Source organism: Mytilus californianus, unplaced genomic scaffold, assembly GCF_021869535.1.
Source record: "Mytilus californianus isolate M0D057914Y unplaced genomic scaffold, xbMytCali1.0.p SCAF_4, whole genome shotgun sequence".
NCBI lineage: Eukaryota > Metazoa > Mollusca > Bivalvia > Mytilida > Mytilidae > Mytilus > Mytilus californianus.
The window spans coordinates 56937696-56953985 of NW_026262690.1; the positions used below are offsets into that span (position 1 = coordinate 56937696).

The window sequence follows — 16290 nt, forward strand, 5'->3', positions numbered from 1 at the left end:
ACATGTCACCTTATCCGGACTCCGAGACGACCAGTCTTTGCTCTTACTCCTTAATGACGCGTGCTTAGCTGAGAAGCAGCAAATACCAATTTTAAATTCTTTGGTTTGACCTGGCCGGGGTTCGAACCGACGACCTCCTGCACTCGAGAAAGATATGAATTTTGTTGATGAAAGTGCAGATGACATCACAATCTTTTTACACATAAGCACAATACTTAGTCTAGCTCATATAATTATCAAACAAGATTAGCACATATAAGCATCAAATGAAATAAGCATCAGAAAGAAAGAATATATATATATATATATATATATATATATATATATAGGTCAGAACCACTTTTATTAAGATATCTTATCAACGCATAAATAATGAATAAGAAACAAAGCAATTATGTTATATATAGAGCATTTTAAAATCCACAACACGCAACAAGCACTATCATACGCTAAATGTTTTAGCCAACTATGTAGCCAATAAGCATGTAACGTTAAGCAGGTAGCAAAATTAAAACAGATATTGCAGAAAGCAGGAATATAATTAAGTCACGATACAGCAGATTTTGGTATTAACAGGCACTGCAATAACATTGTTTCCATCACACCAGCTAGATATGTAATTTTAAATCTGATCAAATAATGCCGTAGTTTCTGGCCTCATTTAACAGTGCATTCCAAATTCGCGCTGGCTCATAACTAACAGAATTTTTACCATACTTTGTAGTTCTTGGTATTTGTAAATCTCCACAGTTCTAATATCTAAAATTATACAACGTTTTTAACGACGGTAATTTTGATTTTTCCAGTATATTTTTAATAAGTGGTTTAGAAATTATTATATACAAAACGAAGCGCCTGTTCCTGAATATGCACAATTTAAGTCCAATGTCATTTAAAAAAGTCCACAGACTTATTTTTCTCGTAAAAAATGTCAATGCCATAGAATGATCCCTTTTTGTAATAAGTCATTTGTAAACAATGAAATGTTGTATTGTTATGTCAGGTGTACATTTATCTTTCATATTTTCCATTTTTGTAAAAATATTTCCAATAATGATATAAGAAAACAATTATGAAACTAATATTTACATGAAATGTGAGCACATGAATGTTATAATAAAATAAGTTTTGCATAATTATTGGAATCTGAACTTGGGTTCTTTTTTTTTGAGAGGAATGGGGGGGGGGGGGTCAATTGTTTCATAATGACTTCATTTTCAGAAGGCTTCTTTTAATAATTCTGGACAGGGACAGTCCATACTATTAGTATAGACTGTCCCTGTCTAGACTCATCATTCCCTAGAAAATTTATTCCTGGAACTTAATTTACTAGTTACATTTTGAAAACAGACTTCCTTCCATGGGAAACAATAGATAGGGGACATTTATTTTAATACTGTAACACTGTCACTTCCACCTCAAGGACCAATATAGTCAGCCTTGCTTTTATTCATCTAGTAAACCTTGTGACTTGCCGGCGGGTAGCCGGCCAATATGAAGTAAGCTCAAAACTTGTTTCCTGACGTAGTGGCTTTCATAACTAAGAATCGTTCAGTAAAATCTGAGTGGTGTAAATTTTAAAACCAGTCAATAAATGATTTTAGCAAATAATACCACTGCTTAGTAAAAAAATATGGTTCTTCCCTGTTAGTTATTGGTTTGAAAGTTTTTAGTGGTAATAGACTTGATCGTCTTAATGTTTACACCGGAAATAACTTTATCCACATGGCGGGAATTTAAAAATATGGCAGCTGTATTGGAACTTCTGTTGAAAGGCGATATAACGCCGAATACAGTTGTCCATTGGATCAAATTTAAGTCTTATCTGGTATTTAATTAATTATGAAGTTTTGGGACCAGATCTTTTTCAATTTCTTTTAAATATAAACGTCAAATGATATAAGCTACTGCATCCCACCTTCAGATAAAGGGGAGTTCATACACCTTAGTCCTTAGTCCTTATCGCTATCTGTCCGCAATTACTGGACATCACACAGGTTCCCGTAAAATTTTGACGTCATAATACAAAATATCTGACGCCACAATGGAAAAGTGATTGTTGTATGACGTCAATAGTTCAAGCGGGACAGATTCTCGGGCCAGCCGGGAATAGCGATAATGTGTATACTTAATTTGTAAAACCTGGGTATCTAAATACTGTGTGCAGAAAACAAATGTAAACACCGGGCTAAGTGGTAATTTTAATCATGGGCACACTAACTGTTAGTAATTCGGCATTACATCAACAACTGCTACACCTTATCGCTATTTGTCTGCCATTAATGGACATCACACAGGTTCCCGTAAAATTTTGATGTCATAATACAAAATATCTGACGCCGCAATGGAAAAGTGATTGTACTCTCAGATCTGTACTTAAGTGTCTTTTTGTTGTTTGGATTTACAAGTCCACTTGTATTTGTAGTATTTGTACTTTTATCCATCTGATGAGTTCAGCCTCTTTCAACTGATTTTTATAGTTTGTTCTTATGTTGTACTGTTACACCACTGTCCCAGGTCATGCAGGTTAAGGGGAGGGTTGGGATCCCGCTAACATGTTTAACCCCGCCACATTCTGTATGAATGTGCCTGTCCCAGGTCAGGAGCCTGTAATTCAGTGGTTGTCGTTTGTTTATGTGTTACATATTTGTTTTTCGTTCATTTTTGTACATAAATTAGGCCATTAGTTTTCTCGTTTGAATTGTTTTACATTGTCATTTCGGGGCCTTTTATAGCTGACTGTGCGGTATGGGCTTTGCTCATTGTTGAAGGCCGTACGGTGACCTATAGTTGTTAATTTCTGTGTCATTTGGTCTCTTGTGGAGAGTTGTCTCATTGGCAATCATACCACATCTTCTTTTTTATATATTTAAGATAACAGTTGATGATTACATTTTGACATGCCTCAATTCAATATTTAAATGATGAAAAAAAAACAATACATTCAGGAGCTTGATGGTGAAAAACCCAATATGATATTTGCATGAGGGGTGAATTGGAATTAATAATGCAATTGAAAAAACTATTTCACTCAATTACATCAAAATTGGTGGGTAAAAAACCAAAATTTGTGAATTTTTATCTGGAGCTCTGCATTGTCAAATAAATATCACAAGGACTATCAAAGTTGTGGTTACACAGCTATAAATGATGGGGATTTTTATTTTCATATACCATGATGCACAATGATACATGTGTTATTAAAATTTTGCAATCTGTTTATATTGACATTACTTGAACAAAATTACTAAAAAATACACATAGGTCTGAGTGAAAGTAGAGGCTAAGCTGGACTAAATAAGATGTTGCAGGAAAATTGCCAGTGTACTACTCTAGTTGCCAGATAGAACATGCTGGAATATGTTTTAACATCTAAAAGACACTGCTATCACATGTTTAAAAACTTAAAATGAGTTCGAAAGAAAATAAAATGAGGTTCACTTTAATTTATTTTCAATTTGAGAGAATAGGGTCCCTGGCTAAGCACAAATGATGTAAACATCAAATCGGCTGTCAAATATGTACATAAGTATGTATCAAGTATTTCCTTGAATAGTGCAATATTTACCAAGGATATCTTTAGCATAACATTGTTCCTCCACTAGAATGTCTAATTAAAGATATGCTGTAACAGGAGGTACACATTAATACAAGGCATGTGTTCTGTAAATATATCTATGCTTTACATATTTGTTTAGGGGTCAGTTGAAGGACGCCTCCGGGTGCACGAGTTTCTCGCTGCATTGAAGACCCATTGTTGGCCTTCGGCTGTTGTCTGCTCTATGGTCGGGTTGTTGTCTCTTTGACACATTCCCAATTTCCATTCTCAATTTTATTTAGGTGTAAAAATACATGTATCAACATAAATAACACATATATGATATAATGGTGAAATAACCTTACAATTCTGTTGCAAGATATATATTTTGTACTGAAAATCCTAGAGTCCATACATGCATATAATATCCAACAAGATTGAAATGTATGATTGTTTTTCTTTATTTTACACAGGATAGTTCTTGTGGACAGCTTCAAGATTTTGGAAAACTTCAGCAAGAATTTGTTCCTTTTTTTCTAAACTATCTTCGGGATCAGACATTGCATCTACTTCAGTCATCCAGATCTGCTGCAAATTCTCCAGCCAAGACACTGTCTGCACAAAAATTGAAAAAATCTCTAAATGGGTCATCAAAATCAGAAAGTGGCAAACGTGTACAACTGTTTGGTGCCAGTCCTGGAGATGGGTTGGAAGATATTAAAAGCTCCTCAGCATCTGTATTTTCACCAAATGTTTCGTTTGACTCTCCATCTTATCTTGGAAGCAACAAACATGCTACAGAAGTCAGACAAAAAGGGAGGTCGTCTTTAAGTGGCAGTTCATCAAAAAATGTTCACAATGCCAAATATCAGAGTGATGCTCAAAAATCAAAACAAAAATTTAGTCTTGGTGAATTCATTTCACCAGAAGTCACAAGAAAAAAGAATTCTCCTTATTCATCAAGCAGTAAAAATAGATCTATTGACAATTCACCATCTCCAGCTATTACTCATAGGTCAGGTGGGAGACGGAAGCATTCGTTAGATCCTAATGACTTACATCAAAAGAGTCCTGCACCTGTCTTTAGCTTGGCTAGTGTGAGTGATTTTCCTCCTATGGGAGGAGAACCCGGTCTCGCTGTCAGGTAGATATTCAGTATCCCTAGTCTGATAAAATAATTAAGATTGATATTCACAACTCATAAGATATAACATGTAATCTTAAGTTTACTTTTATAGTATAATTAATAGAGAGTTGTTTAATTGTGTTGCAATATTTTAATAGAATTGCATTTACCTTTTAAGTCTCCCTTTCTAAGTTTTAGATGTGCATTTTTTTGATAAATATTAGAATATCTTCTTGCAGGTAACATTCAAATGAACCCAGTTTTTTTACAGTGTACTGTCAACACTGTAGACCAACTAGTTTTGCAATTTATTAACTGACCTCAGCAATTTATATACTAAAACGAAGTCTCACAAATGTGTGGTATTTGAATTTTCTTTTATATGAATATGTAAAATATGTTTGGAAATCACATAGAAGAATTTCAACATAAAAAACTAAAAATAGCTAAATGCAAAAATAATTTGGATAACAGTAATTTACCATAAACAAAGTAGATATGTATTTTTACTTTGGACTAAATTATGGACTGTTTATATTGTGAAAACAAACAATTTTTAACAATAATTTTATAAAATATACTGTTAATTCAAAAATTATTGCAAGGTTTTTATTAATACCAATAATGCGAATGGGTGAGTATCTCAATAATAAGAACTTGCATTCTATATCGGTATGCAGCTTTTCCTGAAGTCGCAATAATTAATCTCTCATTTATGTCCATTCTTTAAAAATCCCAATAATAAATGCAAGCAATAATTTCTGAATTTACAGTGCAGCTATAATTCAAATAACATTGAAATGGAGATTAAAAAAAAAGATTTTTATACCCCTCCCCTTAATTATTATACATTTAGCAAAAATGAATGACACAAATTGAAGCTTAAGATAATAATTCAAACATCATGGAATTTTTATGCCCCCTCTGTAGTGGAGGGGGCATTAGGTGTTACCCTTGTCCATCCCATCCGTCGTGTACGTCCCGAAAAATTGGTTTCCGTTCTCTTACTTTAGTTTGCCTCAACCAAATGTTATAAACTTATACACAATGCTTATTAGATGTACCACACAACACAGATCAAGCTCGAAATTGGGTGGCATCACATTTACTGTTCATGAGTTATGCCCCTTTATAGACATAAAAATTGCTAAATTTTTTGTTTCCATTCTCTAACTTTAGTATGCCTCAACCAAATGTTATGAAACTTATACACAATGCTTATTACCACAAAACACAGATCAATTACGAAATTAGGTGGCATCACTTGTACCGTTCATGAATCATGCCCCTTTATAAACATAAAAATCGCTGAATTTTTCATTTCCGTTCTCTAACTTTAGATTGCCTCAACCAAATGTTATGAAACTTATACACAATGCTTATTACCACAAAACACAGATCAACTTTGAAATTGGGTGGCGTCACTTTTACTTTCACGCATTTGAGTTATGCCCCTTTAAAAATGAAAAAATTGCTAAATTGTCGTTTCCGTTCTCTAACTTTAGTTTGCCTCAACCAAACGTTATGAAACTTATACACCATGCTTATAATCACAAAACGGTCTTAACTACGGGAATCCTGCATCTGTATGTGGAAGTTGACTCATGCATCTGTGGCCCATAGAAACATTCTCCATTTATTTTTGCATAAGTTCTTATACTCTCATTTCAGTATGCTATGTCCTACGCATTACTATAGACTTAAAAGTGTTAAAACCTGTTTATCTTTATTAAAAAAAAAACTCACACAAATATAGCATGTATTGTAACTATTGAACTACATGCTTTATATGATGTTAACTTTGCAGGGCAACCATGAATATGCTCGAATCTCCTAATTTTGAAATGGGAACACCAAGACCTACGAAAAATATAGAAATCACCAAGAGCAGACGGATAAGTTTTACTACCTTACAGACTGAACCTAAAACTCCTACCAGAAGGATAAACCCAACACAGGTCACAGGCTGTCAGCATAACAAAGTATTCTCAGAGGCAGAGGAGAAAGTTAACAATAAACCTAAGAATGGGGAGATATTAGAACCAGAAAAGGAATTGTTAAGGTTTGTGGATATTGCACATTAGGAATTCTGAAATGGGAAGAGATTTGTGGTGAATTTAGATATTTTGTAAAAAGATTTTTCAAAAGCATGTAGCCAATTTCAACTGTAGTATAAATCACTATAAACAAAAATTTGTTTGAAAGAAAGATACATGAAAATATGAAAATTTAAAGAGTTTTCAAAAAAATCTTAATCATTTTGCATATATTTTTTCTGGAGAAGCATTCTGCATGAAAAAACGCGAACAGAAACATGTAGTTCTTTTGATTTCATCAATATGTTAACAGGGCTAGACAATAATACTTGTCTAAAAGTAAGGTGCTGGAGGCAAATTCGGTCAGACTAGTAATAGGAAAAAAAGAAAGATTTCACTAAAGAGATGAATTGGACCTGAAAAGATGTAAATTAATCATATATAAATAATTTGTCAATTTAAACTGTATGTACTTTTTATGTATTTCATCAATCTTTAGATTTATTTTTTATAAGTAAATATTTTTGGACTTCAAAACTCTGACCTGAACACTAAACAGGGAAAGGAATAGACCTGAAAAGTCATTTTCAAGTATGGGAAGATCATAAAAATCTAAGTCTTAGATATGCAACTCACACTGATGAAGAACACATCATGAATGATTTATGCAAGGATGTCAAATAAAATTAAAACAATGCCATTCAAAATTTATGATATTTGATAATATTTTTAGAGACAATTGGGTTTTGGTGAATACTTGTGCAAAAATGTAATTGTAGCGGCTTGGTTAAAGAAGCTTAAATTTAATTCAATCTTTCAATTTACTGAATGTTACAGATTAGAAAGAGAAAAGATATTAAAAGATTTTGGTACTGATATGATGGTACCTATAACACCAACCAAACCAGGACTAGAAAGATCCAGTAGTATTGTAGAGGTCCCTTTGGCTGAAATGTCAAAGGTCACACACACAGAAAAGCTGGATATTTTAGCCAGTATTTATTCCTCATGCTTGAAAGGTTTGTTGTATAGATGGGTTATAAATCTGTGTTTTTTAAGTTTGCATGATAAATGCATATGCCTACATCAAGTAGTAGAAGTGAAATTGACAAATTTGTCAAAGCTAATTAAAGATGTGGTATGATTGCCACTGAGACAACTATCCACCAGAGACCAAATGACATAGTTGTTAGCCACTATCAGTCTTTGTACTGCCTTCATTAATGAGCAAAAACCCAGACATGACAAAATGTTTAACAATTCAAATTAGAAAACCAACAGCCTCATTTATGTACGATACAACAAACGAAAAACAAATATGATATACAATAAAAACATCAATGACTTAATTACAGGCTCCTGACATGGGACAGGCACATACAGAATGTGTCTGGATTAAACAAGTTAGTCTGTCTGAACAATATAAAATGCTAAAGCTGACTGACATTTTGTAGCTACTTATTTAATGATGATTCATTTCAATGTTGATTTATAAAAAAAGAAAACTTTAACTGCAAAAGGTTAGGTTAAATATGATGAAAAACCAAGTGTAACCAGTCAGGGGTACTACTTAAACAAGTGATTTCAGAATCACTCCCTCAAGTGATTTTGGCTGTGAAATATTAAAAATTTTCACACAGACTTTTTAAAATCACTGAAACAAGTAATTTTAGAAGTTAAAATGTAATCACTTTAATAAGTGTTTATAACATTTTCTTGATATTTTTCCCACAAGCTTGATTTTTTTATTGGTAAAAAGACAACAATTCCATTGAAAAAACAACTATGTATATGCAGAAATTGTCTTTTGCTTGATAAGCCTGACACTTTTACAGTTTTTTAAAATATGCAAAAACTGGAATAGTTTGTAGATTAGGTCATAACCTTGAAGTAGATCATTCTAACTCTTAAGAAAACCAATCAGGTTACCTAATATTGTTGATCTTTGTCTGATAGTAAGAGTAGTTAATGAATTTTTGATTACAGAAAAATTCCCAAGGGTACTTTTAAAAGCTTTAGCGCACTAACTTACTGCCCAAGCGCACTGGTGAAATTAATATACAAAGAAAAAGGGATAATTGATTTATGTAGGAAAATTATAGAAAAGATTGTGAAAATATGGAAAATCAATGAAATTAGCATTTGAAGATCAAAGAAAACACTAAAATCACTTAAATAGGTGATAACTGAATTTATCAAATCACTGAAATAAGTGATGATGAAATCACTTGTTTAAGTAGCACCCTTGACTGGTAACTGGTTTTACAAAAAATCTTCTTTTACACTATTTTCCAAAGTGGGATTTCTATCTCCCACTTTGGAGGATTGAGAATTTGACACTGCAGTCTTTGCTTCTTTATCAGAGGATTGAGAATTTGACACTGCAGTCTTTGCTTCTTTATCAGAGGATTGGGAATTTGACACTGCAGTCTTTCCTTCTTTATCAGAGGATTGCGAATTTGACACTGCAGTCTTTGCTTCTTTATCAGAAGATTTATCATCAGAATGTTATACATGAAAGATAGAATTGACCTATGAGAATAGTATTTGGTTATACTATTGACATATAGATTAAATAGACAATAAACCGGTAAATAAGAGATAAGCCAAGACTGACTTTATTTAGTGTTTACTTGAGTAGAATTGTCTTCACAATTAATGGAAATAAGCAGATTTTGATACAAGGATTTTTTTTCAGAAAATTTATTGCCTAACATTATAGTTGAGTTGTATTTTATAATACAATTGTTGACAGCAAAAAGTTCTGACCTGGACCTAATCAATGACCTTACTGATGGTAAGTTTATATTGCTGGTTAATAACAGTGGTTCTTTTATTATTTATCAGTTTGTTTAATTTATACAATGTATGATTCTGGATGATTAAGACCACATGACGATTGTGAAGTATGTTAACCATTTGACTCTTTCTGACAAAAGCAAGTTTCCTGTTTTAAATTTAGTTTAAAAAAATAGACAGCAAAAGTCTAGTTGTTCTTTTGAAGTACTTAGATTCAACATTTGATTCTATAAATTGGAGAAATGTAAAACTAGATTCAACTTTGGTGCAGTTTTGACTTGTGTTAATTTTAGTCCTTTCTCTTACTATCTAAAAAAGTATAATATTGCTATGGAAAATGTTTACTCCATTGGATTATTCTTAGATAGAATATTTGGTCAGGAAGGTATACATATAAAAATAATGACATATAGGTCACTGTACAGCCTTAAACAATGAGCAAAACCAATATCCCATGTATGTTTCAGAGGAGAATTGATTGATGTTTGCTAAATGTCATGTGGCCAATATTTCATGCATATTCAGGATCAGAAGAAGTTGACAATATATCCAATATATAAGTTCTACAAGGTGATTTTCTTTGTGATACTGTTTGCTTTATAATATTTACAGATATAATAGATGAGAATTATTTTACCTCCATACATAATGCAGTGTACTTTTCTGTTAAAGTTCTTGAAAATCAGTTTGGGTAAGTACACAGGCTAACTTTGCTTTACTTTTTGTTCACTAATCTAAAAAACTTTTACAGAAGAAACAGCAGTATCTTCCAAAGTATAAAGAAAATCTTACTTGATTGATTGTTTTTCCTAATATCCGGTAGCAAATATTATAGTGTTATTAACTGGCTGTTTCTGTATTGGCCCTGTTATAGATTCGAGGTAAGCTGTATGGGACCCGAGACTCAAAGAGTCTAGGGCCAATACAGCTGATCGAGAATCTATAACAGGGCCAATACAGAAACAACCAGTTCATAACACTTTTATTAAATGATTTTAATTCTTTTAATTAGAATAAACTAAGAAACTTACCATGAAGAAGATACAGAATTTCATATCTGAACTTGTCTGTTTGCATTCACGACCATGGATTTTTTGTCAACATTGTCAGATGTAATTTCTGATTTCTCGTCCAAGTACTTAATATTATGCTATTGCAATTCATTTTATCTAGCAAAATAAAGTAGCTGGGAAGAATAAATCAGACAGTTTAACTATTCTTACTCATGGATCGTCTGCGTTCTGATGATTGATCAACAGAAATGAAACAGTGTCAATAATCGAAAGTCGTACTTGAAAAGGCTGTGAAATATTTCCGTTTCAAGACTTCAAGACGTTACAAAACACTGAACATCATTTAAACTTTTTATTTTATGACTTTAAGTTAAAAAAATATAATACAAATGTTTTTTATGCATAACGATATGTCCAAAGTTAAGTAAGGCGTAAGAAAATTGAAACCGGAAGTGAACGTCCCGTATTAGCCCATGGGCCAATACGGCTTTTTTTTCGTATTGGCCCTGTTTTTTCCGTATTGGTCCTGTCCGAAAAGCAATTTTAACTCTTGATTTATATCGACAGGGCAACGTCATCAGTATTGCACATGCTGATTTATCCGAATTAGGGGTGATTTGCTCATATCATTTAATAATTCATAATTGTTCATGATAAACTGACTTTTGATAAGTTATTTTCACCTCAAAACTTAAAGTATTCACTTTACACCCATGACATATTGATTTAAAGAAAATTTGGTAATTAAATGATATTTCTACTTATGAAAGGAGACTGTTTTATGAAAATGTATTTCATATCATTGTATGTAAGTATTGCTATTTATCTGGGTGCATCTTTTTGATTTTTGTGGTTTATTCCATGTCAGAAATTCAATGTCATACAAAATTAATTATTATTCACCAAGCACCGAAGCAGTGAATTAGATAATCCAGAAGTAACAAATGAGAGAGATATGAGAAGATCCACAAAATTATATCATAGTCAACAAAGACCATAAGCATTGAAAATTGATGCTAGTAGATAAAAAACTTGCAAAATTGACAGATTCATTATTTGCACTAAAATAGGAAGGAAACTCGTATTACTTTTTATCAATAAATTTGTACATTCAGTTTGTCTTTTCCTTTACCTGCTTGATAAAAAAAATTCAAAATTTTTCAATTTGGTTATAGCATTTTACAGCATATAGACAAAGGAACATTACGACTTTTAGCAGAGAATCAGAGACTTGTTATTTTCACACCAAGACTTGCAGCTAGACTGAAAGATCTTTGTAATGATTCAGGAGATTTTGTAAGTATTAGTTATAATATGTATCAGTATGAATAAAAAGAGTTACAGGATATGCATTAATGAGACAACACCTCAATAACACATCAAGAAAGAAAAAGAAGTCTTACAGACAATTCTTTAAAATGTAATGCTTTAACATGTCCCCATAGTCTTAACAAGTTAATAAATTGATTAGGCTTTTCAAAATTTGCAATGAATACAAATTCCTTAATTGATATATAAACCAAGATACATATGTTACTAAAGACAACACTGACAAGGTTTCTAATTTTTGACAGAACCATTTACATGTGGCTGGGTTTAAGTAGTTTTTGAACACTTTTCTTTCCCTTTGCTATCTTGGTCATTGCAATAATTTAATAATAGAACGTTCAATAAACATGTAATTTTCCTATCAATGCACTGCATAAACAGAATATTATAAAGATACAATGCCACATAAGACAGGTCGGGTGGATTAAGTTTTTCCCCAACAGTTTCTACAGTACACACTTGCTGGAAAATCCATAACAACTTACCTGTAAAGTATGTTTTAAAACAAAGCTTAGAGCTGATAGGTGTTTTCTTCGTAATTAAAAACCAAAAATACACACAAATTTAGGGTTAAGGTAAAATTAATTATTGATTAATGATTAGAATTTGATACTAACGTGTATATATAAGAGGCATATACTGTGGATTCAACTGTTTTCGTGGATCGATGAAAACTTGCATTTTTGTGGATACTTGATTTAGTGGTTTTGCCATAGGCTGCATACAAGCTTATAGAAAATTTGTAATTGGTTGAACGTTTAAATTTTGGTTCTACTGTACCCACGAAATCCACAAAAATTTGGTATCTCATGATAATAATGAATCCACAGTATGGTTAATTTACAAAATGATTATTTTTAAAGATTGTGAAAATTAATTTCAGTAATATAGTTATTATTTTAGTGTGGACCAGTATACCCAAGGTCACCAATTGGCAGTGTTTCATTCCAAGCAGAAACAGACAACAGGAAGAACTTTCCTAATGACAGAACATTTCATTTATTTAAAAAGCAAAGGTATATTAAAAACCTAGTTTAATTGTATATCAAACTGAGAAAACCTAAATCTAATTTGTGTGATGGTTTCAGTATCTGCCTTAATTTCCTGGTAGAATTATAAATACCTGCTGAACTATGTATTTATGTTAGAATTTAAGAGGAATCGTAAAATGTACGGACACTATATTTATTCTTCAATATAATTATTCATACATTGTAGTTTCAAGTTTGACTTTCTGTAAAATTTAGATTTATCACAAATTTGGTATTTATCAATGAAATGCATGCATATATTTTACCAAGACCATTATTGAATTAACAGATGTTTTTCATACCCAATCACTGAATTGGTAGATGTGATAAGAATTTGATAGTAATAGGAGTTGATTTTATTTTTAACATTTTTTTGCATTTTATAATTTTCTAGAGATGCATTCTATGAACTACTACGAGAGTGGGAAACAAATCATCACACTCCAGGATGGACAATAGCAGGGAAGATGGGGGACAGAATTAGAGCTCTAGTCAGTTATAAAACAGAATTAGCCAATCATCTACACTTTGCCAGACTATTCCAGTCACAGCTGATTAGTGTAAGATTATATTCAATTGTGCTTGAAATATTTTACAAATACAAAAACTCTTGCTTGATATAAAAAAAAATTCTGATAAATGGTCTTTGTTTTTTGAAGTCAACATTGCACTGTTACACTGACAGCAGCAATTGCAGGCAAGACACAGGATTCCATGGAACCCTTTATGAATTTGATAAAAGATCAATTATTATGTAATGAAAATTGACTGCACAAATAAAAGTTTAAACACAGGTGACTGCCAATATCAGGTTGAAAACTTTTGACCTCTTTATGTCTTTTGGTTGCTGTCTGAGTTATGTATACCTGACATCTCTTTTTATTTGTATATGTAATTTTGAAGTGTGCAAAAGATACTGAGAATATGTCATAATTTTTTTCACATTTTTATGTTTTGAACATAGATGTGTAAAGGAGATGGTAGCATTAGGATGTCAGGAGATGAAGATAATATATTATTACTTAGTCAGCTGAAACAAGCCAATCCAGAAAAATTTAAAAGGTAAACTTGAAGGTTTCAGTCAAATGATAGATGATCTATTTTTATCAAGCCTGCGACTTCTGTCGCAGAAAGCAAAACATAGGGATAGTGATTCAGGGGCCACGTTAACAAGCTTCTTAGAAAGCTTAATACTTTCGGAAGGAAGAAGACCTGGATCCTTCATACTTTGTATAAAGGTGCCTTATTATATGAAGTTTCCGTCTGTCATATGTCCATTGTCCTTGACCTCATTTTCATTATTCAGTGACTACTTGAAAAAAAGTTATGATTTTTAGTATTTTTAATTTCTCTCTTATTATGAGTAATAGGATAACTATATTTGGTATGTGCGTACCTTGCAAGGTCCTCATGTCTGTCAAACAATTTTCATTTGACCTCAACCTCATTTCATGGATCAGTGAACAAGTTCAAGTCCATATCTCAGATACTATAAGTAATAGGTCTACTATATTTGGTGTATGGAATGATCGTAAGGTGTACACGTCCAACTGGCAGGTGTCATCTGACCTTGACCTCATTTTCTAAAGTTTTTTTGCGGTCGTATATTGGTATGACGTTGGTGTCATCTCCGGCGGCGTCGTCGTCGTCTGAAGACACATTGTTTTTCGCACTCTAACTTTAGTTTAAGTGAATGGATCTCTATGAAATTTTACCATAAGGTTCAATACCACAAAAGGAAGGTTGGGATTGAATTTGGGGGTTATGGTACCAACAGTTAAGGAATTAGGGGCCAAAAATAAGCATTTTTCTAGTTTCAGGACAATATCTTGTGTGTAAGTGTATGGATCTTTCTGGAATTGTACTACAAGGTTCCATATCACAAAGGGAAAGCTGGAATTGAGTTTGGGGGTAATTGCCCAAAACATTTAGGAATAAGTGGCCAAAAGGGGCCAAAAATAAACATTTTTCTAGTTTCCAGACAATAACTTCTGTTCAAGTGTATGGATCTCTCTGAAATTGTACTGCAAGGTATCATAGGCTGGGATTGATTTTGGGGGTAACTGCCTCAAAATTTTAGGAATTAGGGGCCAATAAGGGCCAAAAAACAAACATTTTTCTGGTTTCAGAACAATAACTTATGTGTAAGTGTATGGATCTTTATGAAATTGTACTACAAGGTTCCATATCACAAAGGGAAAGCTGGGTTTGAGTTTTGAGGTAATTGCCCTAAACGTTTAGGAATTTGGGGCCAAAAAGGGGCCTAAAAACAAGCATTTTTCTAGTTTCCAGACAATAACTTGTGTTCAAGTGTATGGATCTCTCTGAAATTGTACTACAAGATACCATACCAGAAAGGGAAGGCTGGGATTGAGTTTGGGGGTGATGAATCATAAGGGGGTTCAAAAAATTTGGGGGAGGAATTTTTTTTTCCTTTTTTTTTCTTTAAAATTTTCCATTTTAAATTGGTTATTTCTGATTTATATATAAAAGCAAATAATAATGATATGGTTTGAAAAGGTAAATTAAAAAATTTTAAGTTCTTAGACCACATTCATTCTGTGTCAGAAACCTATGCTGTGTCAAATATTTAATCACAATCCAAATTCAGTGCTGTATCAAGCTTGAATGTTGTGTCCATACTTGCCCCAATTGTTCAGGGTTCGACCTCTGCGGTCGTATCAAGCTGCGCCCAGCGGAGCATTTTATTGTGTTTTGGCCTGTTTTTCAAATACTGTATTCAATAGGTCAACTATATTTGGTGTATGGAATGATTGTGTACATGTCTGTCTGGCAGGTATAATCTGACCTTGACCTCATTTTCATGGTTCATTGGTCAATGTTAAGCTTATTTTGTTTTGGTCTTTTTATGCCCCAGCCGTAGCGGTGGGGGCATTAAGTTTTACCCTTGTCCGTCCGTACGTCCCATAATTGGTTTCCCTTCTCTAACTTGAGTTTGCCTCAACCAAATGTTATGAAACTTATACACAATGCTTATTACCACAAAACACAGATCAAGTTTGAATTTTGGTGGCGTCACTTTAATCGTTCTAGAGTTATGCCCCTTTATAAATGGAAAAATTGCAAAATGTTTAGTTTCCGTTCTCTAACTTAAGTTTGCCTCAACCAAATGTTATGAAACTTATATACAATGCTTATTACCACAAAACACAGATCAAGTTTGAATTTTGGTGGCGTCACTTCAACTGTTCTAGAGTTATGCCCCTTTATAAATGGAAAAATTGCAAAATTTTTATTTTCTTCTAAATATCAAGTTATTTTTAAAATTGGAGTTATCTTCCTTTGTCCATGATTATAGTTGAATCAACTACAATCAATGCTTTATACAATGCAATGTTTAATTTTGACTTCCACAGATAAAACACAGATCAAGTTGAATTTGGGTAGTGTCACTTTA

At 32.6% G+C, this 16290-nt stretch overlaps 1 protein-coding gene across 1 annotated transcript in view; it reads left to right on the forward strand.

Moving 5' to 3' along the window:
- The first annotated feature begins 1741 nt into the window (after positions 1-1741).
- The window catches only part of LOC127698447 (codanin-1-like), a 37708-nt gene continuing 23159 nt past the window's right edge, over positions 1742-16290 (forward strand). Inside the window, exons 1-10 of the mRNA XM_052201900.1 lie at positions 1742-1828; positions 4012-4682; positions 6472-6726; positions 7538-7719; positions 9399-9497; positions 10112-10190; positions 11688-11808; positions 12745-12857; positions 13267-13432; positions 13837-13934. Coding sequence (XP_052057860.1) covers positions 1745-1828; positions 4012-4682; positions 6472-6726; positions 7538-7719; positions 9399-9497; positions 10112-10190; positions 11688-11808; positions 12745-12857; positions 13267-13432; positions 13837-13934 — 1868 coding nt within the window. The 5' untranslated portion in view covers positions 1742-1744. The remainder of the gene's footprint in view (positions 1829-4011; positions 4683-6471; positions 6727-7537; positions 7720-9398; positions 9498-10111; positions 10191-11687; positions 11809-12744; positions 12858-13266; positions 13433-13836; positions 13935-16290) is intronic.